This window comes from Monodon monoceros, unplaced genomic scaffold (assembly GCF_005190385.1).
Source record: "Monodon monoceros isolate NGI ecotype Baffin Bay Population unplaced genomic scaffold, NGI_Narwhal_1 Super_Scaffold_8, whole genome shotgun sequence".
NCBI classification, from domain to species: Eukaryota; Metazoa; Chordata; class Mammalia; order Artiodactyla; family Monodontidae; genus Monodon; species Monodon monoceros.
In genome coordinates, this window is record NW_021703785.1 from 28,215,270 (window position 1) to 28,240,273 (window position 25,004).

The window sequence follows — 25,004 nt, forward strand, 5'->3', positions numbered from 1 at the left end:
ATATGGCATTTTCAGATGTTACACAGTCAGTCACAACTAGTTTCAGGTCATATTCAAGAATTATCTTTAGTAATGTAAGTCAGGGAGTAAAAAGATAAGCCATGAAGTGACCACTGTCAAGAGATAAGAGTGCCCTCTTAGGGTGAGCGTGGAGTCAAAAAAAAAAAAAAAAAAGAATATTTAAGAAAAGTACTATTGCATTAAGATTTAGCGCTGACATAAACGTTACAAACAAGAGTTTTGGAATGCCTCTGACTTGTGAATACTCTCATACCTGGGAATTCTACTTTCACAGAAAAAAAAAAAAAGAATGCGCTAAATTACTCCCTGTCTTTCGTAAGTAAAAACTATTTTAAACAGACTTAAATCCTAATGATAAAAATTCCAAACTAAGATCGCCAAAGGGACTTCTAATTCGCCGGGGCTCCTCTGCCTAGAATTCTGAGTTCAACCAGCGCCATTCACAGTACATCTTCCGCTGGCAGCACACACTTTGGGGAACGGTAGCAGGAGTGCGTACCGTCAACCGCTGGCGGTGGGCACGGGGGCCTCTATCTTTCAGGTCCCAGTTCTCCCACCTGGAGGGAACCCAGTACCTGAAGCCGACTGGTTGTAGCTGACAGCCTCCCCAGCACTTTCCTTACTCTTCCTCAAGTTGCTAGTAAAACCCGGAGAAGCAGCCTTCTTTCAGATCCGGCCCGACTCTCAGGCCTCACGCCCAGAGGCCTGAGGCAGAGGGAGTGGTAGCGGAGAGGGGGTGGGGAGGGAGCGGGGCCGAAGTGACTGAGCATGTGCGAGGAGGGGCGCATGCCCATTGCGGCCGGCAGCTTCCCATTGCGGGTGGCTCAGGCGGTGGCAGCGGTGGCGGCGGCGGCAGCGGCAGCGGCAGCGGCAGCAGCGGCGGCACCGCCTCCTCCTCATACTCCCGGGGTGGCGAGGTTAGATGAGCGGCCCCAGTAGTGGTGGGGGCAGGGGGGGGGGGGGGGAGGAAAAGAAGGAGGAGGAGGAGGTCTCTGTCTTTGTAGTCTCCCTGCTGTGGAGCGAGAGGCCGCCGCCGCAGCCGTCGTCGTTGGAAAAGGGCTGTGTGTGCGCGCGCGTGTCTGCCTGCCTGTCCCGCGGGGACGAGGCGGCGGCGGCTGCAAGGATGATGATGTGCGCAGCGACTGCCTCTCCCGCCGCCGCCTCTTCGGGGGCCGGTGGGGACGGATTCTTCCCTGCCGCCACCATCTCTTCTTCCCCGGCGCCGGGGGCGCTGTTCATGCCGGTTTCCGAGGGCTCCTTGGCGGCCACGGGGCTGGGGCTCGGGCTGCCGGCCGCGGACTCCCGGGGTCACTACCAGCTGCTGCTGTCAGGCCGGGCCCTGGCCGACCGCTACCGGAGGATTTACACAGCTGCGCTCAGTGACAGGGACCAGGGGGGTAGCAGCGCTGGACACCCGGCCTCCAGGTGCGTCTCCGGGTGCCCTTCGTTGCGCCACATGCTGCATGTGCGCCCGTGTGTGTGTGTCTGTCTGTCTACATACGTATTTACTGAGCTGTCTTTCAGCAAGCGCTTGATGCTAGGTGGTAGAATCACTTATTGAGATAGGAGGGTGCGGTGGCGGCAGTTTCTGTTCTAAGTGTGTGTAACTGTCTTTGTAGGGGGCAAGAGAGGGTGGGAGGGGAGCTTGTGATGCTAGAAATGGTGGTGGTGCGGGTCGGTTATGACACGTGTATGTGTATTGTTGAAGGAGGAGAGATGAGCAGAGGGTAATGCACCAAGAGAATTTGCAAGAGCGATGAGGGAAGTGTTGTTCCCAGTGTCTCTGCCGCAATGGTATTTGCACGTATTTCTCATAACCCCTCCCCCCACCCCTTCATGACATTCCATCCTCACCTCTCCGCCTACTGTAAAAAAAAATCTGCCTTTCACTGAGGGGGGTGATGGTATCCGTTAAGGATAATGTCATATATATAGGATGAGTTTTAGATAATCAGCCTGTAGGATAAGGCATGGGGTTTCAATTTAAGAGATTTATGCGAAAGGGATGCAGTTGGAGGTTTAGGTGGCTGTGAAAGCTGTCTGATACAGATTTTTAGAGCTGTACTTTGATAAGTGGACCTTTTGGTCCTCTAGAGATGTGGTTGCAGCAGTGCTTGTGTTCTGTTGTCCCATCGGCCATTTCCCTTCATCTTCTGTTCTATTTCCTCTGCCACTTTTCGGCTTTAGAGTGCAGGAGGGTGGTTTATGGGGAAAAGGGGAAACCTGAAGAACTTCAAAATATGACAGCTGGTGTAGTGATCAACTGACACCAACTGGAAAATTTGAGTAGCTCCTAGATCTCTTCCTAGGTTTGGTGCACCTTCAGCTCCCGCGATGGAGGAGATGTTAAACCACTTTCATTTTCTTAAAATGTGGGTGTCGTTTTGCTTAAGGCTCTCCTGTTGTTTTCCTTTCCATGCTCTTACATGCCACATACCTTGAAGGATGGTGACTGACTTGTTTCACCAGCTTACCTTTGGCAGTGGTAATTGGGAGTTGGCTTCATCTTTTTTTTTCTCACACCTTCTTGCAATACATAGGGAAAGCATAGTAGGATTTTGTCAAATAAGTTACAGTTTACTGTATTTATTGAATATGTAGTTTGTTCGGTAATAACCAGATGCCGTTTTCTCTCATTATGAGAGGGGCTAGGCTGTGAGTCAGGTATTTGTGGTTGACCAGTATGTACTGTGGCTCTTATCCACTGCAGAGAGTTGTAAAGATGGAGCTTTCTTCACACGTTTTCTGGGTAAACCACTCTTCTCGTGTGTATAATTGTTTACAGGATTGGAACTTGAGTAGTTTTATCATACTGATATAAATGTGTGTAACTAACTACCCTTTGCTATGTAAACTGAAGGCCACAATGGCACGTCTGTTTCTTGCTGATGCTTTTGAAAATAGCACAAAAATCTCAATAGACAGTTTGCTCTAATGATTAGGTATAATTTGGAGCTGTGAGTCTGTATATTATGGCATCATAGGTACATCTTTACAAACTCCTCTCAAAGAATTTGAATTTATTTTGTGTGTTGTTTCCAGACTTATGCAATAATTTGTGACTGGTATGTTCCCTGTTTTAACTCTGTACTACTATACTTGTGTAATAATACAGTTTCTGTGTATTTAGAACTGTATAAACAGTTTTAGACAAAATTAATATAGATTAACCACATATATAAAGTCTATGAATGATTTTTAGTCTTTGGTCAATTTTTGTACAAGCTGTCAATTAAAATTAGTGAAGAATTAATTCAAGTACTGTATTTCAAGAAGTACTAATGGAAACGAGCCTTAAGTTGTGTGATATTGCCTTCTAGTGCTTGTTCAGAACATGATTGTTTATTATACTTCACATTATTTTTTCTAAGTCTTGGCCTGCAGCTATTCTTTATTGAGGGTTTGCTTAAGAATTCAGTCACATTTCTTATTAACTATGAATGGGGAAATTGGAGCTGGGATTTCGGTTCTGACTGAATGATGTAATTATTTGTATGGGGCACTAGTTGAGTTAGAGGAGAAGATGAAATGTTTCAGAGACAGAGAATGGAGCAAGAATAGAGGGTGAAATTCTAGTGAGAATCAAGTTTAAAGCTGTGAGAGAAAGGAGAAAGTGAAGGAAGCTGAAAAAAGATTTAAAAAATTAAGAAGAGAACTGTGGGACAGTGGCACCTCCGGTCCTAAGAAAGTGGATTGAAAGTCCTCGACAGGGATAAATGTTGAAGAAAGTGAGAACACTTTCCAGGTCGCTGATGACTTTTGAGGAAGGGTCAAGATTCTGTGGAAGAGAGATGTGGCTGCGGAGTCAATGGGATATTTTGGGGTAATGGGGAGATGGTTGAGGGAAGAATATTTGAGTATGGGAGGGTGGGTGGGAAACATTCAGTAAGTGGAGAAGGAGAAATTAAAGAAGTTAGAGAGGGGCTAAATGATGGTGAGAAGTCTAAGGGAGATCTCAGGGACAGGTTTAACATGACAGGTGGAGAGGTTAGCCACTAAAAAAAACGTTAGGAGCTAGTCATCCTTTAATATAGAAGGGGAGGATAAATCTAAAGACTAGGAGTTTATTAAGAACTGTATCCTATTCGTTTTGGTAATCCCAGTGTCTAGCACAATTTTTGGCATCTGTTCTGTAAATATCCAGTGCCTACTCTGTGCCAGGCACTGTTTTAGGTGCTGAAGCTGTAACAGTGAGCAGGATAGACTAGGTCTCTACTCTGTTTGGAACTTCCACTCCAATGGGGAGAAATAAGCAACTGATCATTTCAGGTAGTGGTAAGTAACCAGGAAGGAAATGAACCCAGTTGCACGTGATAGATGATTTGTAGTTGGCGGGAGCTGGGGGTGTATTTTAGGTAGGGTGGTCAGGATGGGTCTCTTTGTGAGTTGGCATTTAAGTTGAGTCATAATGATTGGAAGGCAGAACTAGAGGAATGGTGTTCTAGGAAAATATAGTCTCTGACGCAGAAACAAGGTTGTGTTCAAGGAATGAAAACAAGGCGAGTGAGTTATCAGTCAGTGTTGAATAAATTAATTACTATGGATTATGTTTTAGGTGTAGGTAGAGAAGTTAAGGGATGGCAGCCTAATGGTGTCAGTGACTTTGATGGCCTTGCAGTGAATGCTTGGATTCTGAAGCTGGACCGGTTTTAGATGCTGGCTTTGCCACTTTTTAGCTGTGTGACCTTGGGTGCATTACATAACTCCTATACCTCAGTTTTTTGCTTAAAAAATATTTTTGAGATATAATTGGCATATACCATTCTATCAGTTGTAGGTGTACAACATAACCATTCCATATTTTGAGAAATGACTACCACATAAAGTCAAGTTAACATCCATCATCACACATAGTTGAAAGTTTTTTTTTCTTGCGGTGAGAGCTTTTGAGATCTACTCTCTTAGCAACTTTCAAATATACAGTCTAGTATTATTAACTATAGTCACCATGCTGTACATTACATCCGCATGACTTATTTATTTTATAACTGGAAGTTTTTCTTTGTACCTTTCAACTCCCTTTGCCCATTTTGCCCATCTCCCACCCCCTGCGTCTGGCAAACATGAATCTCTCCTCTGTATCTATGAGTTCAGTTTTGTGTTTTGTTTTGTTTTTTTTTAGATTTCACTTATAAGTGAGATTATATGGTATATGTGTCTTTCTCTGTGTGACTTATTTCACTTACCATAATGCCCTCAAGATCCATTCTTGGTGTTGCAAATGGCAAGATTTCCCTCTTTTTTATGGCTGAATAATATCCCATTTATTATATATATCACACCTTCTTTATTCATCTATCAGTGGACATTTAAGTGGCTTCTTGGGTATTGTAAATAATGCTGCAGTGAGCATAGGGGTGCACATATCTTTTCAAGTTAGTGTTTTCATGTCCTTTGAGTATATTCTCAGAAGTGAAATTGCTGGATCATATGGTAGTTCTATTTTTAATTTTTTGAAGATCCTCCCTATTGTTTTCCATAGTGGCTACATCAATTTACATTCCCACCAACAGTGCTTAAGAGTTCCCTTTTCTCCATATCCTTGCCAGTACTTTTTATTTCTTGTCTTTTTGATAATAGTCATTCTAACAGTGTAAAGTGATATTTCATTGTAGTTTTGATTTGCATTTTCCTAGTGATTAGTGATGTTGAGCATCTTTTCATGTACCTGTTGGCCATTCATGTATCTTTTTTTGGAAAAATGTTTATTCAGAGCCTGTTTCCATTTTCTGAATTGGATTGTTTGTGTTCTTTTGTTTGTTTTTTGTTGTTTTTTGATATTGAGGTGTGTGAGTTCTTAATTTTAGATACTGACTCCTTACCAGTAGTATATGGTTTGCGAGTATTTTCTCCCATTTGGTAGGTTGCCTTTTCATTTTTGTTGCTTTCCTTTGCTGTGCAGAAGCTTTTTAGTTTGATGTAGTCCCACTTGTTTTGTTTTGCTTTTCTTTATGCCTCAGTTTTCTTCTATGTAGAATGGGAATAATAATAATGAGGATCGTATTGTAGATTGAATGAATCTGTATATGTAAAGTGCTTGGCACATTAAGTGCTAATAAATATTAATTAATGATTACTGAGAGTGAAGGGGCAGACGGAGTTTGGGGACTTAAAGAGAAGGCAGAGATCATGTCTTATTCTTTTATGTTTTGGTCTCAATGACTGTGTTGAATGTGGGAATAACTATTTCATTTGTTCAGTGACTGAATAAATATATTTTTGTAGGAATGAATCAGTCAAAGTTGGAACATTTGCTTGAGGAAAGGGATTGTTAGGAAATGAATAAAAGAATGTTTGATCAGTTCTTAGTGGGAATGGTAGTACAGCATTGATTGCATTTGGGAAGAACCATAGCATGGTGGCTAAATCTGCTCTGGAGTCAGACCATCTTAGTATTTCAGTTCTGCTTTTTTCTGTCTTAAAATGGGTAAGTTAATTAGCATTTCCATGTCTGTTTCTTTACTTGTATCCTTATAGGGCTATTGAAAGGACATTGTGTCTGAACATTGTTAAGTGCTCATTAAATGTTAGCTGCTGTTGTTGGTGGTCGTGGTATTACTATTACTACTACTACTGTTATTATTATTAAAATCACATATTTAAAATTCCAGTCAGCATGATGTTGTAAGCTTTTCCACTCAGAAGAGAAATGAAAAAAACTGCTAGTTGATTCAAGGTTGAAGTGTGCCTGGAGGTCTAAGAAAAAAAGAAAGTGAAGGTTTTTGGTGACAAAGATTGAACATATGGTAAAAAGGAAAGTGATGCCAGGAGGGAACTGATAGACTGGGAGATAAAGACAGTCAGGGTATCTGGGCTGAAGTGGTAGAAGAACAGCGTTAGTGGAAACAATAGAGGGGACTGTGGTTAAAATGGGAAATGGCTTTTCTTCTCCAAGCTAAACCCACTTACTTCCTTCAGCTTCTTTATCTCTTTCTTGTTAGAAATGCTATTTGAGCCCATCCTTCAGATGCATGGAATTTCGGTTAGAAGAGGTTAATCCATCAAAGATTCCGGGATTAATACTTGGTGCTAACCATTAGCATTACAAAGATTTGTAAGACAGTTTCTACGTTGAGTTTATTGTCTGGATGGGTGTGAAAGGTACAAAGGCAGGTACTTACAAAAGTGTTAAATGAAATGACTAAGAAAGCATAGCCTATTGTGACCAAGGGATGGCATTCTGAGCTGGTACAAAAGCATGAGCAAGAGGTGAGAAAGCACAGTTTGTGTGTAGGTAATGGTAAGAATTCTGTTAGAGCTAGAATGTAGGTGTTATGAGGGAGAACAATGGGAATTCAGTCTGGAAGTGGAGGCTTTGGTCAGAGGGTATGGCAGCTTGAACTGCCAGGTAAGAGTTAGATTTTATTCAGGAGACACTGATAGTTTTCAGCTATGAAGAGACATTATTGTAGGAGTGTTTTAGTAAGTGATATAGGATCAAATCAGTATATTTGTGGATAGGTAGTAATTTGCTTCATATAGCTGTTACATCTATGGAATCCTATATAAACACATTTTAAGGCAAAAATTGCTCTGTTGGCATATTAGCAAGTAGAAATATGAAATGAATTCGTTTCCTAGATCAAGATAAAAGAAGATCTTGCCTTTGGGCTTAAAAAGAAAATAAAAATGTTAATTTAAAAATAGTTTGCATTTTAAAAAATCATCAGAATAGTCTCACTTTTTCATTCAAGAATAGATTAAATATTCAGGTTTTGGGGGGAGGGGACAGGTTAATCAAGGTTTAATTTACATATAATAAAATTCACCCTTTTTAAGTGTCCATTTGAAGAGTCTCCGAACCATCACAGTCAAGTATAGAATATTTCCATCATTCTAAAAAGTTTCTTTAGTTAATGCCCTTTTCCTACCCCTAGCCACTGGCCACCACAGACCAGTTTTCTGTCACTAATATTTTACCTTTTCTAGAATGTCTTATAAAACTAGCTCCTTAAGGACAGGACCCCAGATACTGTTCCCCTTTATGTCATCTATCCCCATATTTCCTCTAAATGGAAGTTAGGCTTTAAAGCTTCAACAGGTTTTGGTTAAACATTTTTTGGCAAGAATATTTTGTATATAATGCTGAGTACTGCACATTACATCCCATCCAGAGGTTTTCAGGTTGTCTCATTGTTTAATAATGCTCAGTCTAGTTACTTGAATTACTTGGATGAGATGGTACCCACTAGGTCTCTTTTCTGTAAATGTATGCTTCTTCCATTTGCATTAGGCAGGTAATCATGGGTAATAACTTTGGCACACTGTGAATATCTTCCACCTAACGGTTTTAGCATCTTTTGATAATCCTTGACTGAGGCAATAATTTCATTAGGGGCTTCAAAATGATGATTTTTATATTTCTGTTAAAATAGAATTTTTAGTAGCTGATGCTCTTCTGCAAAGAAGAGTTTTCCCTTATCAACTGGTGGTAAACTTAGTTCCTCCTAAGAAAGCAGGGTAAATGATTCATTTTCTCCCCTCATTAGCCCATTTGGTATAATAGTCTAGCAGTGGTGTGGTGGTTTCTCTAGTTCATCACCCATGTCCCTCCATTCAGTTACAAGTTCCCCCAGCCATTGAGAATACTGGCAGCTAAAACTGATTGCAACTGAGTCTCTCCAGGCATTGCTGTGAGCCAACAGACCTGCTTTCCTCAAAGTCTTACGTTTTCTTCAGGATCAGCCTGCATCCAATGCCTATTCTGTGTGGGGGTGTGAATGCCTGGCCCTTTTGCCCTAAGGTAGGACAACTTTGAAGATCCATCGCAACTCCAGAGCTCCCCATGGATTGGCTGAGGCCTTCCTGTGACTGCATTTCAATTCAACTGCTTCCTCTGTTTAGTCTCACTTCCTTTACTCTCCCACAGGCGTTGATTTGGAGGGCATTCTCCAGTACTTCGGTTGTGCAGATCTTCATTTCAGAGCCTTTTTTCTTCCAAGACAGTTGTGGTATCAGCAGTGGTCTGAGGAAGTAGTCTTCAAAATGGAATTTTGGAGCTAGATTATCTGCTGGCTGGCTAGCAGTAAGAACCCCGCTACTGGTGTAGATGGAGCACTGATACTGATAACCCTTTGCATGCACTGTAGCTGTGCACCTGTTAAAACTTTAAGTGGTGGCAAATTGGAATGGCATTCCTGTAGAAGAAAAAGTATTTGTGGGTACAGTATCTTAGGCTTTTGAGACATTTAGGGGAGTTATTAATTATACGGACGGTGTAGTCAGATGGCTGTTTGGTGAGTGACATAGGTTGGAGAAAGACAATGAAAGGCTGAAGGTAATTGGGGCAAAATGAGAAAGTTAGGTAATTTCTTTCTTTGGTATCATGTAAAGAAACTCATCTTCTGCAGTAGGAGGAAAGAAAAAACTAAGGATTAGGCCCAAGATTTAATTTCAGGGGTAGCAGAGCTCCAGGGCAGGTTGATTTCTCAACAAGTCTGCTAAGCCAGTGTGTCTGTCCTCTGGTTAGGAAAGAATGAGACCCTGGCTTTTAAGATGGGACGTCTGAGTTGATGCACTGGAAAACCTTGAAACCCCAAATTCCTCTGAACCCTCTGAGCCTACAGAAGTGACCTTCTTCTCCTGTCTAGAGGGTAGTTACTTGAAGATTATGCTGCCCCTGCTACCCCTATCTATTCTCCTCTCCCCTGCTGTCTATCACCAAACCAATAACTAACTAGAGTTAAGTCACAACAAAGCCTACTGAGAGGTGCTGGGTCTGCTGAGGGAGGAGAGAGACTGCAGTGCACATATACGCACGCACGCGCGCACACACAGATTGATTCCCATACTGCACTGAGGCACCCCCAAACACCCCAGCAGACACACAAGAATACCATGGGATATTTCAGAATTTTAAAGGAAACACAGAAATATCTGTCACAAACTACTAACTTGAGGTAGTTCACGGTTTCTACATTAGATCCTGTTGCACTCCTTTTGATGATGTCGTATCTTTTTTTTTTTGCGGTACGCGGGCCTCTCACTGTTGTGGCCTCTCCCATAGCGGAGCACAGGCTCTGGACGCGCAGGCTCAGCGGCCATGGGTCACGGGCCCAGCCGCTCCACGGCATGTGGGATCTTCCCGGACCGGGTCACAAACCCGTGTCCCCTGCATCGGCAGGCGGACTCTCAACCACTGCGCCACCAGGGAAGCCCATGATGATGTCATATCTTTTTAAAGTTGAATTTTTGGTTGTTGCTGTGATACAACAAAGCACTGCACAGAAATCAGTGTGGAAGAGAAGAGGAGGGTGACATGTTTAATCTGCACAAGTTTGAGAAGTTGTGCAGTACTCAGAATGTGCAGTGTCCTATAATTAAGTAATTGTGGTTAAGGTGAGATATAAATATTTTTCTTTAAGTTTATGTGTATTAATTTTTCAAATGGCTACTAAGTTGTTAGAATGTAAATTCTTATTAATTATTTGGATCTCATTACATAATAAGCTCTACTGTTAGGTTATTCCATTTGGCCTACAAGGGTTATGGAAAAATTACTGATGATGGCTACGCAAGGGCCCAGTAATGAATTTATGTTCATCAGTGCTGATCTAGCAACTGAACTGATGAATGTCCAGCCTGACAATAGCAGAGACTAACTTTCCTTCAAGGATACCAACCAGTCCTTGTGCCTTGGAAAGGACCGTGATTCATTTTGACTGGATTTGATGCATATTCTGTGTTATGAGTTTCCCTTTGCAACTTGCCGGGGCTCAATCAGTGCCCATATTTGGGGGCTTACAGAGTGATCCATCAGCACAGGGTGCCACATAACATCATTTCAGAGTAAGGGACCCACTTTATAGCAAATGAATCCCACACATCCATTTGTCCTGTTGTGCACCATAACTGCCCAGAAGCTGCTGACCTGATAGATAGTAAGACAGTCTTTTTTTTTTTTTTTTTTTGCGGTACACGGGCCTCTCACTGTTGTGGCCTCTCCCGTTGCGGAGCACAGGCTCCGGACGCGCAGGCTCAGCAGCCATGGCTCACGGGCCCAGCCGCTCCGCGGCATGTGGGATCCTCCCGGACCGGGGCACGGACCCATGTCCCCTGCATCGGCAGGCGGACTCTCAACCACTGCGCCACCAGGGAAGCCCCCGTAAGACAGTCTTTTGATGGCACAACTGATGATGAGCGTAAGGTCCTATCCTTCAGTGTTCCTAGTAGGAAGAACACATGGAAATTGGGATGCCTCCACTTAGCATCACTGTCAGTGATCTACTGGGGACTTTATGCTTCCCATCTCTGTAGCTCTGAGCACTGGGGGTTAAAAGGTCCTGGTTCTCCGAAGGGAAACATTTTCAACAGAGACACTGTAAGAGTCCTGTTATACTTTAAGACACTGCTACTGGTGGGATTTGGTGCTTCTTTTCCAAGATAAGGAGTCACCATTTTGACAGGGCTAATGTACCTGATCATCTGAAGGAGGTAGGGCTGCTGTTATGCAATGGAACATGGAGTTTGGCACACAGGTGATCTACTGGGTGTCTATTGGTACTTTCTTTTCCAACTTGAATGGTAAATGGACATGAGAAAGGCCTGATGGACACCTCACAGGATCAGCCAACTGGACCAGGAGAAATTCTAGCCAAAGATGAAGGGAATCCAGAATGACTAGCAGAGAAGAGGTTGTGACTATAAGTTTTGGCCTTGAAACCATCTGAAACCAGTGGTGGAGGCTGTAGTTTGTCCTACTTTACTTCCTCTGGAAAGTTTCTCCAGGAAATGAGACTAACCAGAATTCTGCAGGAACATTGTCCAGAATTTATTTGAAGCAAGTGAATGCTAGTAGTATAATAGGTGACCTGTAGTGAATGCTGTGGATTAATTTTAACTGTTTTATAGATTCTCTGGGATGTTCTGTAAAATCATATCATCATTCTTTCTGATCTCCAGATAACCCTGTGCTCCCCCAACCTTTATTCCAATGACAAGAACCTTTCTACTTCTGTTCAGTGTTGAATAGAAGTGGTGAAAGTTGCATCCTTCCTTGTTCCTAATGTGAGGGAGAAACAATGACAAAGTAGTCTCTTTGTCTTTCACTATTAGCTGTAGATATTTTGATGGCCTTTGCCAGTTTGAGGAAGTTCTTTACTATTCCTATTTTGCTTATGGTTTTTATCATAAATGTGTATTGAATTTTGTCAAATGCTTTTCCTGCATTTATCAATATGATCATATATTAAGAGAATAAAAGGAAAAATTAAATTAATTAATTTTGAATGGTAAGTCAACCTTGCATTCCTGGGATAAAACCTCATATGTGATGTATTGTTGACTTTGATTTGCTTTTATTTGTTAAGAATTTTGGGGTTTATATTCACGAAGGATATTGGTCTATAATCTTTTTTTTGGTAATGTCTTTGTCAGGTTTTGGTATTACAGTTATCCTTGTTTCAGAAAACCAGTTGGTTAGTAATCTTGTCTGTATTTTTAAAAAGTTTGCATGAGATTGGTCTTATTACTTCTTCAATATTTGACAGAACTCACTAGGGGTACCATCTGGTCCTAGAATTTTCTTTGGGGGAGGCTTTTGACAGATTCATTTTCTTTAATAGATACAGGGATATTCAGATTTTTTTGTTATTTCTCATGTGAATTTCAGTAACTTTTTTTTTTGAGAAATTTGTCCTTTCATTTAAATTGTTGAAATTTTTGGCATAAAGTTGTTCATAGCATTCTTTTTATTATTCTCTAATGTCTGTGGGGGTCTGTGGGGATAATCCTTTTTTCATTCTTCATGTTTGTGTTTTCTCTTTTTTCCTTGATTAGCTAGAAGTTTGTCATTTTTGTTTATAAGTTCAAAGAATCAACTTTTGGCATTATTGATTTTCTCTAATATTGGTTTATTTTCTATTTCATTGACTTTCCTCTTATTATAATTTACTCCTTTTTTACTTTGCTCTGTTTTTTCTTTTTTAGTTTTTTAAGATGGAATCTTAGGTCATTGATTTTAGATTTTTCTTGTCTTCTAATATAGGTATTTAAAGTGATGGATTTTCATCTAAGCACTTCTTTAGTTGTATCCCACAAATTTTTATATTCAGTATATTCTTTGTCATTTAACTTAAAATATTTTCTAATTTTCTTTGTAATTTCATCTTTGATTCATGGCTTGCTTAGAATTATTTTATTTAACCCTCATATATTTGATTTTTTAATGTATATTATTATTACTTTCCAATGGACATTTTATATAATTTCAGTCTTTTAAAATTTATTGAGATACGCATTATCTCCCAGGATATGGTCTACATTCGTGATTAGACCATGTGCACTTGAAAAGAATATGTGTTCTGCCATTTTTGCATGTAGAGTTCTATTAATGTCATATAGTTAAAGTTGGTTGATAGTGTTGTTCGGCTCTTTTATGTCTACACTCATTTTTTGTCTAGTTCTATCAGTTGCTGAAAAGGGGTATTAAAAATATCCCATTGTAACTGTGGATTTGTCTTTGTCCCTTTAATTTGTCAGTTTTAGCTTCATATATTTGGGGCTTTGCTATTATATACATGTATTTGTATAACTGTTAAAACCTCCTGATGAATTATTCTTTTATTTCATTATGATACATGTTTCTTTATCTCCAGTAAGACTCTTTGTCTTGAAATTACTTTATCTGATATTAAAATAGCCTGTTCATACTTCTTAGGCTTACTGTTTGCCTGGTAAATTTATTTCTGTCTATTTACTTTTGATCTATCTATGTTTTTTTTTTTTTTTGCGATACACGGGCCTCTCACTGTTGTGGCCTCTCCCATTGCGGAGCACAGGCTCCGGACGCGCAGGCTCAGCGGCCATGGCTCACGGGCCCAGCCACTCCGCAGCATGTGGGATCTTCCTGGACCGGGGCACGAACCCGTGTCCCCTGCATCGGCAGGCGGACTCTCAACCACTGCGCCACCAAGAAAGCCCTATCTATGTTTTTATATTTAAAGTTTCTCTCCTTTGGGCAGTACACATGGGATTTTGCTTTTTTTTTTTTTTTAAATCTATTCTGTCAATCTTTGCCTTTTATTTGGAGAGTTTAGACCATTAATATTTAATGTAATTAATTATTGATGTAGTTGACTTTAGATCTACCATTTTATTGTCTTCTCTTTCCCTCTTTGTTTTTCATTCCTCTCTTACTCCTTTTCTACCTTCTCTTTAGATTATTCTTTAGTATTCCATTTTAATTTAGCTATTGGACTTTTTGGCTATATCTTTTTGTATTAATTTCTAATGCCCTAGGGATTACAATATAGATAACCTACCCTTTCACAACCTACTTAGAGTTACTATTGTACTGCTTCACTTAAAATAGAGAAACCTTACAAACATACAGATGATTTTTTTTCCCCTCTGCTACATCCCACTCCCTCCTTTATGTTACAGCTCTTATGTATGTTATGGCTGCACACTTTGAAAACCTCACTATGCAGTATTATAATTTTTGCTGTCAACAGTCATACATATTTTAAAGAAATTAAAGGAAAAAAATATGTTTACCTATATATTTATTATTTCTGTTACTCTTCCTTCATTCCTGAAGATGCTACATTTCCTTTCAGCTTAGAGGGCTTACTTTAGCATTTCTTATAAACTAGTCTACTAGGGATAAACTCTCTTTTTTTTTCCTTCCTCTGAGAATGTCTTTATTTTGCTTTCATTTTTAAAGGATGTTTTAGGGGAACATAGACTTCTGAGTAAAAGCTTATTTCCTTTTAGCATTTTCATGATGTTGTTCCACTGTCTTTTCACCATTATGATTTCTGATGACAAACCTTTGGTAATTCAAATTTTATTTCCCTTTATGTAGTATGTCATTTTTCTTTATCTGCTTTCAAGAATTTTTTTGTTTTTGTTCTTCAGCAGTTAGATTTGTTGTATCTAGTCTTTATTTTCTTTGAGTTTCTCCTCTTTGCAAAATGCTCAGCTTCTTGAATCTATAAATTTGTCTTTTTACCAGATTTGGGATGCTTTCTGCCATTGTTTCTTAAAATATTCTGCTCTAGTTTCTGTCTTTTTCCCTGCTAAGATTCCAATGACAAAACTTTTGAGATTGTCCCACAAGTCTCTGACTGTTTTTTCTATTGTCAATTTGTTTCCTCTTTGTTCTTCAGATTGGATAATTTTTATTGATCCATTTTCAAGTTCACAGACTCTTTTCTCTCTCATCTTCATTCATTTATTGAGCTGATCCAGGTGAATTTTATTTCACATACTTCATTGTTCAGTTTTTAAATTTACATTTGGCTCATTTTTTAAATAATTTCTCTTTGTCTTAGAATTTTTTCCTGTTCAGTTCAACTGTGTTTGCCTTTACTTCATGGAGCATATTTATAATAGTTGCTTTAAAGGTACTGTTGGATAATTATAACATGTGGATCATTTCAGGGTTGGCATCTGTTGTTTCTTCCCTTGAAATTTATCACATTTTCTTTTTGCATTGCGAACATTTTGGATTGTATCTTGTACATTATGAGTGTTTGTTTTGAAAACTCTGGGTCTTACCATAATTCTCTGGAGTGTTGATCTTTGTTTCTTTTAGCCGACTCTCAACCCGTTTAGCTTCAGATTGCAAATTTGGTCTTGCCTTTTGTGGGTGGTGGTTTTTAATTCTCAGAGACTTTGCTATGTTGGTATGGGTTTGTCTCATACCTGTGCAGCTCCAGAGCAAGCCTAAGACTTACGTGGGCTTATAGGCAGGATTAGAGAATCCCTTTCTCCAATCTTTCTCCCTTCCAGGATTTTCTCCACATTCTCCAGCATGCAGGAGCCCCTTCCCCCAATTCCTGTGGCCAGAAAGATAGGGTTTCTCTTGGAGTTTTAACTTGTGTGTTGCTTCTCTCTGTATGCAGTGATTGCTTCCTGGCCTTAGAGCAAAGCTGTTAGAGAAAGGAGAAGAAAATAGCCGAGCCGGGAAGCTCACTATCCTGTGGGTCATTTTTCCAAGTTTGACTCCCCTCCACAATATGCTTTTGTTTCCTTTTCAGAGTCCTCAAATATTTTTTTTCTTTCTTTCTTTTTTTTTTTGTATTTTGCCCAAAGTTTATAGTTGTAAACAGTGTGAAAGATAGACTGTATTTGGTTTATGCCACCATACTGGAATCAAAATTCCTTCTCTGGTTGCTTTTAAGATTTTTCTCTTTATTTTTGATTTTTAGCAATTTGACCATGCTCTTCCTAAATATGTTTTTTCTTAGTGTGTGTTTATCATGTGTTTGGTGTTCATTGAACTCCTTAGATATGTGTGATATAATTTTTGTTTAATTTCACACATTATGCCTTTACTTCCTCCAATATTATTTCAAACCTAGTCTCTCTCATTTCCTTCTGGGAATCCACTTATACACACATGAGGCTGCTTGATGTTGCCCCATGTTTGAAGGGTCAGCAAACTTGTTCTGTAATGGGCCAGATAGTGAATACTTTAGGCTTTGCAGGCTCTCTAGTCTCCCTTGCAATTATTGCAACTCTGTTGTTACAGCTTGAAAGCAGCCATAGGTAATATTTAAACAAATGAGCATGACTGTGTTCTAGTATAATTGTATTACAAAAATAGGTGGCAGGCTAGATTTGGACTGCAGGCCATAGTTTGCTGACTCCTGAGGTGTAGACAGTAATAGTTGCTGGAGCTACGTTGTGAATATAGAGGTAAAATCAAAGAAGTGTAAAACACAGATATTGGCAATAACTAAAATGTGGGTGAACTGGACAAATTAGAATAAGGGTGTAGGAGAAGAGACTGAAAGATATGTTAGGACTGGATTACTATGTTCCTGTATTGCTTTATTTGACGACAGAAGTGATAGAGTTAAACTCTCAATTTATAAAAATGTCTGTAGCAGTGCTATAAGGGATGAAAAGACATAGATCCCCAAAGCAGGGGTTCCTTTAAAGAAGCAATTGTAGTAGTTGTGACAAGTGATAATAAAACCTGAGAGAAGGCAATGGGAATAGATGAAATAGAACAGATCTGAGAGACATTTTGGTGTTAGAAAGATGATGAAAGAATGACAGGTATAGCAAGTGACTAGATGTCAAATACAGAAATAATAATGCCTTTCCTCTAGGTATTAAGGGAGGGAGGAAGAACTAGTTTCTCAGGAGGCCATTTTTGACACCTTTCTCTCTACATTTTCTTTGTCGGTTACTTCAGTCAGTCTTCAGATTTCAGTAATTACCTAATTGTTTTGGACTTCTTGGTCTGTGGTTTGTAGCTAAAACCTTTCTCTTGGTCTCTAGACCTGTATTTTGAAAAGTCTCCTGCTAGGAGTCTCTCAATCCTGTCTCAAATATATTATGTACAATATATTCAGAGGCTCCTCATGAGCATACTGTTACTTACATACTGACTCTTTTCCTATAGGTCAGCTAAACAGAAGCCTGAGACATCATCTTGAAGTTGGCATTAAGAGATGATAATGACCTATCACTCTCTCACCCCCACCTCCTTTTTTCAGAAGGCTGAGAAAGTCACATTCAGTGGGAAAGTGAATTGAGGTTAGACGGAGAAGGGAGTACAGCATTTAGAAATTAGTGTTTAGAGGGAAAGAAGGAAGATGGTAGCTTGAGGAAGGGGACAAAGAATTAATCTGTCTTTTGGATAAGAGACACTGTAGCAGATGTTCTTAGTGTCCTAGCCATATTTCTTTGGCTTTCATCTCGATATTGTCTACTTACATTTATGAATTTCTGCCTGAGAACTTTCTTACTGGCCATAGAGACATGCTTGGCCTGTGTGCAGGGCAAGCCAGAAATGCCAGGGAGTTAATGCTGTCAGAAAGGCTTTCAGCCACTGATGGATGGGGACGTGGTGGATAAATACCTCGTTTTCACATCTCTTCTTTGGGATAACTGAGCTGTGTTCTATACCATCCATTAGAGTTCTCCAGTAGGATCACACTCTGGTTGCCCATCAGGGTAACTGGCTTAATAATGCACTCTTTCTTGACTGCCTTCGCTTCCCTATTTCACTTCTGATTTCCCCTATCAGTGTTTTTCCTGGATCACCTCTCAAACAACTACTTGTTCTTGAATCCTTAAATCATGTCTGCTTTTGGGGAAACCCAAACCACAGTAGACACTTTAGCATGGTAATAAAAAGAAATAAAATTTGTTTAGCACTTATTAATAGTAAGCATAACTATAAGTGCCTCATAATCTAATGGGATAAGTCCTATTTTACAGATGAGCCGACTGAGGCACAGAGCAGTTGATTAACCTTCCCAAGATCACAGAGCTAATAAATGACAGAGCCTGCATTTGAACCTATGCCGTATGTCTCTAAATTCTGTCCTCGTCAGCTGGTAGGCTAAGGGAGAAGAGCAGGAATAATGAGCGAAAAAGAGAGAGTGAGGACAATTAATGGAGTAAGGCCCTCATGGAGATTATTTTGAGGTGGGTGAAAGGAAGTAGTACATTCTAAATGACGTCCCTTTCAGCAATTAAGTAGAGGGTTAGATTATGTGCACTGAGCTAAATGGGTAGTGGTGGGATTTTGAAGTGGCTTGAAAGGTGGTAGATTTTCATGGTGGATGTACCTTTATTGTCAGAGAACATAACTGGCTCTAGACCAGCATTCTGATGATGCTTGTGAACTCCCAGTAGCTATTATTAAGGTTGTTATAGCTTATTGAAAACAATGTAAGTTACCAATATAGAAATGAATATAAATTATGAACAGATAACTCTCATGAGAAGTAATATATGTGCTAAAGATTTAAGCAACAGGAAAAGGAAGAAAAAGGAGCTAATAAAGAAGACTGAGAAAGAATCATCATCAAGGGAGATGGAACACTAAAATAGAGGTTCTTCTAGAAGCTGAGGGTGGGGAGTATTTAAAGAAGTAGACTGTTTGATAGTACTCATATGTAGAAGAATATAAAGGATGAAGACTGAAGGTAAGGAATTCAGTAGGCAACAAGAAAGTTTGTGATGTTGAGAAGTCTCATACACTTGTAGGAGCTTGATGGTAGGGGATTGAAAAAGTTTGAGACAGTTGTTCCTCAAGAAGTTTAGTGATGAAGAGGGCAGAGGGATAGAGAATCATTTAAACTCTTTTTTTAAATTGGAGGAGGCCAGTGGGCCTCTAGGGTTAGAAGCCATAGAAGACAGAGATTAAAGAGTGAACAAAGGAAGGGTGTAACTGGTTGAGCAAAATCCCAAGGATGGTGAATGAGCTGGGGTCCAGTGTATGGTAGGAAGGGTATACTTGGATACGGTAAGTGCTGTCTCTTTTGGGATGGAGGGACTTGAAGGAGGAGATTTAAGTTTTGGAAGAGGTCTCAGGGGCATATTTTCACTCTTTTTATCTTTCTCTCTGAATTCTAGTAATTTTTTCTGATCTCTTCAAATTCTCTCTTCACCGTGTCTAATGCTGTAAAGTCACCTACTGAGTCTTTAGTTGCAGTTATAGTTTTCATGTCTAGAAGTGGGATTTGGTTCTTTTTCAGATGTGCCATATTCCCCATACCCTGCAGATATTTTAAAGCTAGTCTTTTTTTTTTTTTTTCTGTAAAGTTGGTAAGCATAGTTGTGTCTGAAGCTTTTATATGGAGTCTGTCCTTCTGTTTTCTTTTTCCGCTAGTTCTCACTCATGGTGCCTTATATCTTTGTGTGCCTGGTTGTTTGACTGCTAACTCTCATTACCCTTCTGGTGGCTCTCTTAGTCCTAGGATAAGTGGACTGTCTTCAGAAAGTTTTATAGTTGCTCCATGGCTTGAGTTTTGCTTGGCCACCTAGGCTCTGTGTACCTAGATTATAAATCTGCATGAGGCATGGTCTAATAAAGTCATAACTTTTCAGAGTCTTTTCCTCCCCTCACTCTCTACTCCCAGTCTCTCCCCCACTCTCTTTTTCTTATGCTGCTCTGTCCACTGCCAAGGTAACTTCATTTATAGTCCTTACCACTCCCACACCCTCCCATTCCTATCCCCAACCTAAAGACTTCCAAATAAAATGAAGGGACTGAAGATATATAGGAAATTGTTTGCCTCTCTCTCCCAGATCAACTTGAACTGTTAAAATCTCTGTTCTTATTACTAATTATCAGCCTAGGTTAAGTAAATAAAAGTTTTCTACTTAGTAATCAGACTACTATCCCTCCCTAATTTATTCAGTGTTGCATGAACACAGTGAGAGTATCATTACATTAATTACACAGGAGAAATGTCTGGCTTCTATAGAAAAACTTCAGTTTACATATGGTGTTTTATAAATTAATTGATTTTTTTAAATTGGTCTTCTATTTACTGACCTTGATAATTTATTTATTAATTATTTGTGGATTATTTTGCATTTCCTATAAACATGGTTATGTTGTCTACAAATAAAAATGCTTTACTTTTTCCTTTTCAACCATTATGACTTTTGTTTCTTTTGCTTGACTTACTGACTTCCTGTGCAGTATTAAATAGAAATGGTGACAATGTAAGTTCTTGTGTTTTTTCCCATTCTTAGTGGAAGTATTTAATTTTTCATCATCGAGTATAATTAAGTATAATGTTAGCTGTAGGGTTTTTGTTGATAATCTTAATTAGATTAAGTAGCTTCCCTTCTTTTCCTACTTAATGAGGCATTTCATCACAAATGATTGTTGAGTTTTATAAAATAACATTTCTGCTTCTGTTGAAATAATAATATTTTTCCCTTATTCCTCTTATTCAGAATAAGGGGAAACATTTAAAAAATAAATTTTGCATTTTATTTATTATCCTTTTTATATGTTGATGGACACTGAAATTATTTTTAGGTCAATGGCTTTTTTTCTTCATAATTTTTGTATTGAGATATGAAATTCACATACCATAAAATAGACCTTTTCAAAGTATATCATTCAATTATTTTTAATACATTCACAACTTTGTGCAACCAGAACATTTTTATTCACTCCCCAAATAAATCCCATATCCTCTTGTAGTCACTCTCCGTCTCCTTTCCATCAGCCCCTAGCAACCAGTAATCAGCTTCCTGTTTCTATGGATTTGCCTATCTGGACATTTATATAAATGGAGTCATACCATCTGTGATCTTTTGTGGACTTTGCTTCTTTCGCTTAGCATAATGTTTTCAAGGTTTATCCATATCGTAGCATGTGTCTACTGCATTCTTTTTTATGGCTGAATAATATTCTATTATATGGATGTGCCACACGTTGTTTAATCCACTCATCAGTTCATGAACATTTCGGTTGTTTCTACTTTTTGCCTATGTAGTGTTTTTGTTTCTATGTTCATGGGAGATACTGGCCTGAAATTTTCTTATTTTGAAATATCCTTTTCAGACTTTGGTATCAGAATTATGCTAACCTCACAAAATGAGTTGGGAAATGTTTCTTCTTTTTATAGTCTCTGGAAGAGTTAGTCTAAGACTGATATTGTTTGAAAGACTGTACCAGTGAATTCTTTTAAGTGTTTGAAGGAATTCTCTGGTAAAGCCATCTGAGTCTAGAGGTTTTTTTTTTTTGTGGGAAGGTTTTGACTAGGGATTCAATTTCTTTAACAGATATGACTACTCAGATATTGTGTTTTTTCCTTGTTTAGTGTCAAGAAGTTATATTTTTACAAGGAATTTGTCCTTTTATTTAAGTTGTGAAATTTATGGGCAGTGTCTGTAATTATGTCCCCTTTCTAATTTATTTCTCATATGGGTAACTTGTGGTTTTATTTTTTCCTGACCAATCTTTCTAGAGGTTTATTAGATTTATTAATCTTTTCAGAGAATCCGTTTTGACTCCTTGATTTCCTCTATTGAATGGGTGCTTCCTGTTTCATTGATATCTGCTCTTATTTTTATTTCTCTCCTTCTACTTTCTACTTTTATTTTTTAAATTTATTTATTTATTTGGCTGTGCCGGGTTTTAGTTGTGGCATGCGGGATCCTTAGTTGCGGCATGCAGGATCTTTAGTTGCAGCACGTGGACTCTACTTGCGGCATGCAAACTCTTAGTTGCGGCATGTGGGATCTAGTTCCCTGACCAGGGATTGAACCTGGGCCCCTGCATTGGGAGCATGGAGTCGTAGCCACTGGACCATCAGGGAAGTCCCATCTCCTTCTACATTCTTTACATTGAATTTGCTCTCTTCTTTCTAGCTAAAGTTGTAAGCCTACATCATTTACTTTCAAGCTTTCTTTTTTCATTGTATGCATTTGTATGCGGAAAGCTATATATTTCCCCAAAGTACTGCTTCAGTGACATGCCACAAGTTTTGATATGTCATATTTAATTTTTATTCCATTGAAAATATTTTCTAATTTCCATTGTAAGTCTCTATTATAGCTCTTTGACCCATAGGTTATTTAGAAATCTGTTTTTTTAGATTTTCAAACATATGAGAATTTCTTAGTTTTCTTTCTGTTGTTGGTTTATAGTTTAATTTTTCTGTGATCATTGTCCTTGGAAACATGTTGAGCCTTGGTCTGTTGTCCAGCATATCATCTATTTTGGTAAATATTCTATCTGCCTTAAAAAAGAATGTGTATTCTGCAGTTGTTGGATGTGGTTTTCTATGTATGTCAGTTAGATCAAGTTGATTAATCATGTTTTTACATTTTCCTGCATCCATGCTGTTTTGTCCTCTACTTGTTGTATCAGTTAGATAGAAGTATGTTAAAATCTGATTTTTTTGACTGTGGATTTGTCTTTTCTTTTTTTACGTCTCTCAGTTTTGCTTTATATATGTTGAAGCTATGCTTTTGTTATTAGATTCATTCGCATTTAGGATTTTTGTGTCTTCCTATTGAATTGACCCTTTCAGCATTATGAAATGTTCTGCTTATCTCTAATAACACTTCTAGCCTTAAAAATTACTCTGTCAAATATTAATATAGCCACACCAGCTTTTTTTGGGAGGCCGGTGAGTGTGTACAAGATATATCTTCTGCAGTCCTTTTACTTTTAGTCTGTGTCCTTTCATTTAAAATTTTGACATAGCAATTTTTAAAGGAAAACCTTTCTTTGGTATTTCTTGTAGTGTTGGTATATTGACAAGGAATTGTGTCAACTTTTGTGGATCTAAAATTATCTCTATTTTTGTCTTCATTAAAAAAAATTTTTTTTTGATGTGGACCATTTTTAAAGTCTTTATTGAATTTGTTACAATATTGCTTCTGTTTTTATGTTTTGGTTTTTTGGCTGCAAGGCATGTGGGATCTTAGCTCCCCGACCAGGGATCAAACCCTCACCCCCTGCATTGGAAGGCAAAGTCTTAACCACTGGACCGCCAGGGAAGGCCCTGTCTTCATTTTTAAAGGATATATTTGATAGATATATATAATTCTAGGTTGCTAATCCCCCCTATTCTCCACCCCTCAGCACTTTCAACACAAAGAACAGAAGGTATCAATCTTATTGTTTCTTCAAATATATCTTTTCTTCTCTGGCTGCTTTTAAAATTTTCTTTCTGTCCTTTGTTTCAGCAATTTGACTGTGCCAAGCATCTGGTGTGCCTAGGTGTGGTTTTCTTTGCATTTTCCTGCTTGAGAGTTCCCTGAATTTCTTGAATCTCTGGGTTGACTTCTTTCCTTACTTTTGTAAAATTATCATCAATTATTTCCTCACCTGTTGCTTTTGTTCCGTTCTCATTTTCTCTCTCTTTCTGAGATTACAATTACATGAATATGAGACGATTTGACTGTGTCCTGCATGTTTCATACTCTCTTTTTTGTTCATCACATTATTTTCTCTGTGGGGGAGTTTGGATATTTTTTCTTGGCCTGTCTGCAAGTCAGTGAGTTCTGTTTTCCTCTGGTGTATTCTGCTTATTAGAGTCTTTTGACAAGTTCTTAATTTCAGATATTGATTTTTCTGTTCCAGGAAATACACTTGGCTTTAAAAAAATTTTTTTTTTGTTGAAAATTACATCATTTCATCCATTTTGTTCAACTTTGCATCTATGTCCGGTCCTTGCCTCCTAATGTCCGTCTGGGTTATCTTGAGTCTGTCTGATTGTCTGGTTTTCTCTTGATTATCTGTCTATCACATTATTTTGCTTCTTTGGATGTCTCTTAATATGTTTACTTTATGCCTAACATTATGTGTAAAAGAACAGTTAATTTATTTCAGATGATATTTTCTTCCAGAATGGTTTGTTCTTTATTGTGCTAGACAGATAGCGTGAGGTGTTGGCTACCTCAGTCCAAATCAGAGATAAAGTCGATTCCTCCATCTGCTGAGATTCTGTCTTCTAAAACTGGGCAACTATGGGAAATCGACCCTGCCCTTTTGGCCCAGCCTCCCTATCTTTCTTCAGTGCTCCACCACTGAGCAGATGTACTATTAGATGTCCTGGCCACATATTCGGAGCTTTTCTAGATTCCAGTCTGTCATTCCAGCCCATGCAGACATCTATAAAGCACCCGAGTTTTTGGTTTCCTTTAGTGAGCTCAATCCTCACTTGTACCCAAACTCTGCAAATGCCCTCATGCAAGAAAATGCCAGCGATCTCCGCTCAACTTGGAAGTGCTCTTCCATCTCTGGATTTTTACTTCATCCAATCCTCAGTTGCTTCCAGATCTTTCTATATTAGTCTAGTTTTTGAAGGAAAAACAATGGTTGCTTCTATCTGGTATCTTACTTTAGTAAAATAAAAGTGAAAGTCAGGAGTTTATCTTTGCAGAAAGAAAGGCAGATAATTTTAAGGGTGCTTATTGATATAAGCATAGTGATATTCTGAATATTTTTATCTGTGTTGCATAACAATTTTTTTTCCTTCTGATATGAGCCTGTATATCAAAATATACTCTATGTCAAGGGTCAACAAACTATGGTCCACAGACCAAATCCGACTCAGTTCCTTTTTTTGTATGGCCTGTGAACTAAGAATGGTTCTTCCATTTTTAAAATACATACATACATAAATAGCTATATAAATAAAAGGAGAAAAATATTTTGTGACACATGAAAATTGTATGAAATTCAAATTTCAATATCCAGAAATTACAATCGGATTGTAATACAGCCACATTCAGCTATTTTTGTGTTGTCTATGGCT

General features: G+C 38.7%; 1 protein-coding gene and 1 long non-coding RNA gene across 7 annotated transcripts in view; one reads left to right on the plus strand and one right to left on the minus strand.

Moving 5' to 3' along the window:
- The window catches only part of LOC114887996, a 65,397-nt gene extending 64,661 nt beyond the window's left edge, over window positions 1–736 (minus strand). The window contains exon 1 of the long non-coding RNA XR_003791675.1: window positions 597–736. This is a non-coding gene — a long non-coding RNA (uncharacterized LOC114887996). The remainder of the gene's footprint in view (window positions 1–596) is intronic.
- Window positions 737–832: 96 nt separating this feature from the next.
- Window positions 833–25,004, plus strand: part of MYCBP2 (MYC binding protein 2) — a 276,011-nt gene continuing 251,839 nt past the window's right edge. For 4 of the 6 annotated variants that reach the window (XM_029210306.1, XM_029210307.1, XM_029210310.1 and 1 more), the window contains exon 1: window positions 833–1,446. In XM_029210306.1, coding sequence (XP_029066139.1) covers window positions 944–1,446 — 503 coding nt within the window. In that variant the 5' untranslated portion in view covers window positions 833–943. The remainder of the gene's footprint in view (window positions 1,447–25,004) is intronic. The other 2 variants (XM_029210312.1, XM_029210309.1) reach the window with 2 other exon arrangements.